Here is a 1,158-nt window from a genome sequence, read left to right as displayed (position 1 = left end):
GGCCCCCTCCTCCAGCTCTATCTTCTCCTGGGCGTCCTTGGAGGAGTGCAGGGAGCGGCATGAGGCTCCCCATGTTTGATGTAGCAGGGGCCCCTTCTTAGGCTCTAAGAATGTGGTGCATATAGCCCCAAATCACCAGGGACCTATTGAGAACCTCTGCTCCCACCACTGTCAACCGCACCAGCAGTGCCCAGACCTCCTCTGTCCTGTCAAGCTTCCTCCTGCCCAGGGCACTCAAGTTGTGCTGTCCACGCTGGGCACAGAGCTGTGCTCAACCTTCATAGGCCAGAGCTCTCCAACAGCTGGACCTCCCAGGGCCACCCAGAGTCAGCAGCCCTCCCCTTTCCACCCGGCCCAAGCAGCCTCAGTGTCCCTCCTGTGCTCTGCGCCCTCGCCGGTGGACCTGCAGCCATGTCAGGAGCTGCTCCTGCCGCCTCGCCTGCCGGAGCTGGTCTCCACGCTGGGCCATCTTGAGTTTCAACTCTTCCCACTTGCTACCCAGGCTCTGGAGTCCGGCCTGCACATCCTCCCGGCTGTGGGGCCTGCTGCTCAGCAGCTCTCTCCCAGCCTGGAGTAGGGACAAGGCCCAGGCGGTGTTGCTGAGTGGCTTGTACCATGAGGTGGTGAGGTCGGGGCAGGGGTCTGGCTAGAAGCTGCATTCCACAGGCTGCCTGGGCTCCCGTAGTTCACCTCTGCCTGGGCAGAGGTGGGGGGGGGCTTTCCTCTGACCCCCACAAATGGAGAAGGCAATAGACCCATGGCTGGGAGAGCTTTGCTCTGGTGGAGGGAAAGGCTCTGCTTCTTGCCCTGGAGAGTGGGGAAGGGACGGCAGAGCTTTCTGGGCTGGTTTGGGTGTCAAGCAAGGAGACCACTGGGGGAGCTGGCTCCATGGCAAGTTGAGTTGATTTGTCCTTCAGAGAGTATCCACGACAGCATGCAATACCATGGGGGCTGGGGAGTGGAAGGTGAGTAGGCCCCGCCGCCTCTGTCCAGCGGACTCACCTGCTGCAGGTTCTGCATGTGCTCATGCGCGGACAGAAGCTCTCTCTCAGCCACTTTGTGCCTCCTGAGTTTCTGCAGGACATTGCCGGGTGCATGGGGGAACTCCCCCCCCACCATCAGCCATTTCTCCTCCATCCACAGTGTCAGCTCCTCCAC

General features: G+C 61.4%; 1 protein-coding gene across 1 annotated transcript in view; it reads right to left on the bottom strand.

Annotated features, from left to right (window-relative positions):
* Positions 1-1,158, bottom strand: part of SPTBN5 (spectrin beta, non-erythrocytic 5) — a 58,875-nt gene that overhangs the window by 29,646 nt on the left and 28,071 nt on the right. The window contains 3 exon segments of the mRNA XM_027775837.1: positions 1-36; positions 404-568; positions 1,003-1,152. The exon segment at positions 1-36 is cut by the window's left edge and continues 4 nt beyond it. Coding sequence (XP_027631638.1) covers positions 1-36; positions 404-568; positions 1,003-1,152 — 351 coding nt within the window.

Source organism: Tupaia chinensis, unplaced genomic scaffold, assembly GCF_000334495.1.
Source record: "Tupaia chinensis unplaced genomic scaffold, TupChi_1.0 Scaffold000605_1, whole genome shotgun sequence".
Classification (NCBI taxonomy): domain Eukaryota; kingdom Metazoa; phylum Chordata; class Mammalia; order Scandentia; family Tupaiidae; genus Tupaia; species Tupaia belangeri.
Note: the sequence above shows the minus strand (reverse complement) of the source record. Positions and strands in the feature narration are given on the sequence as shown.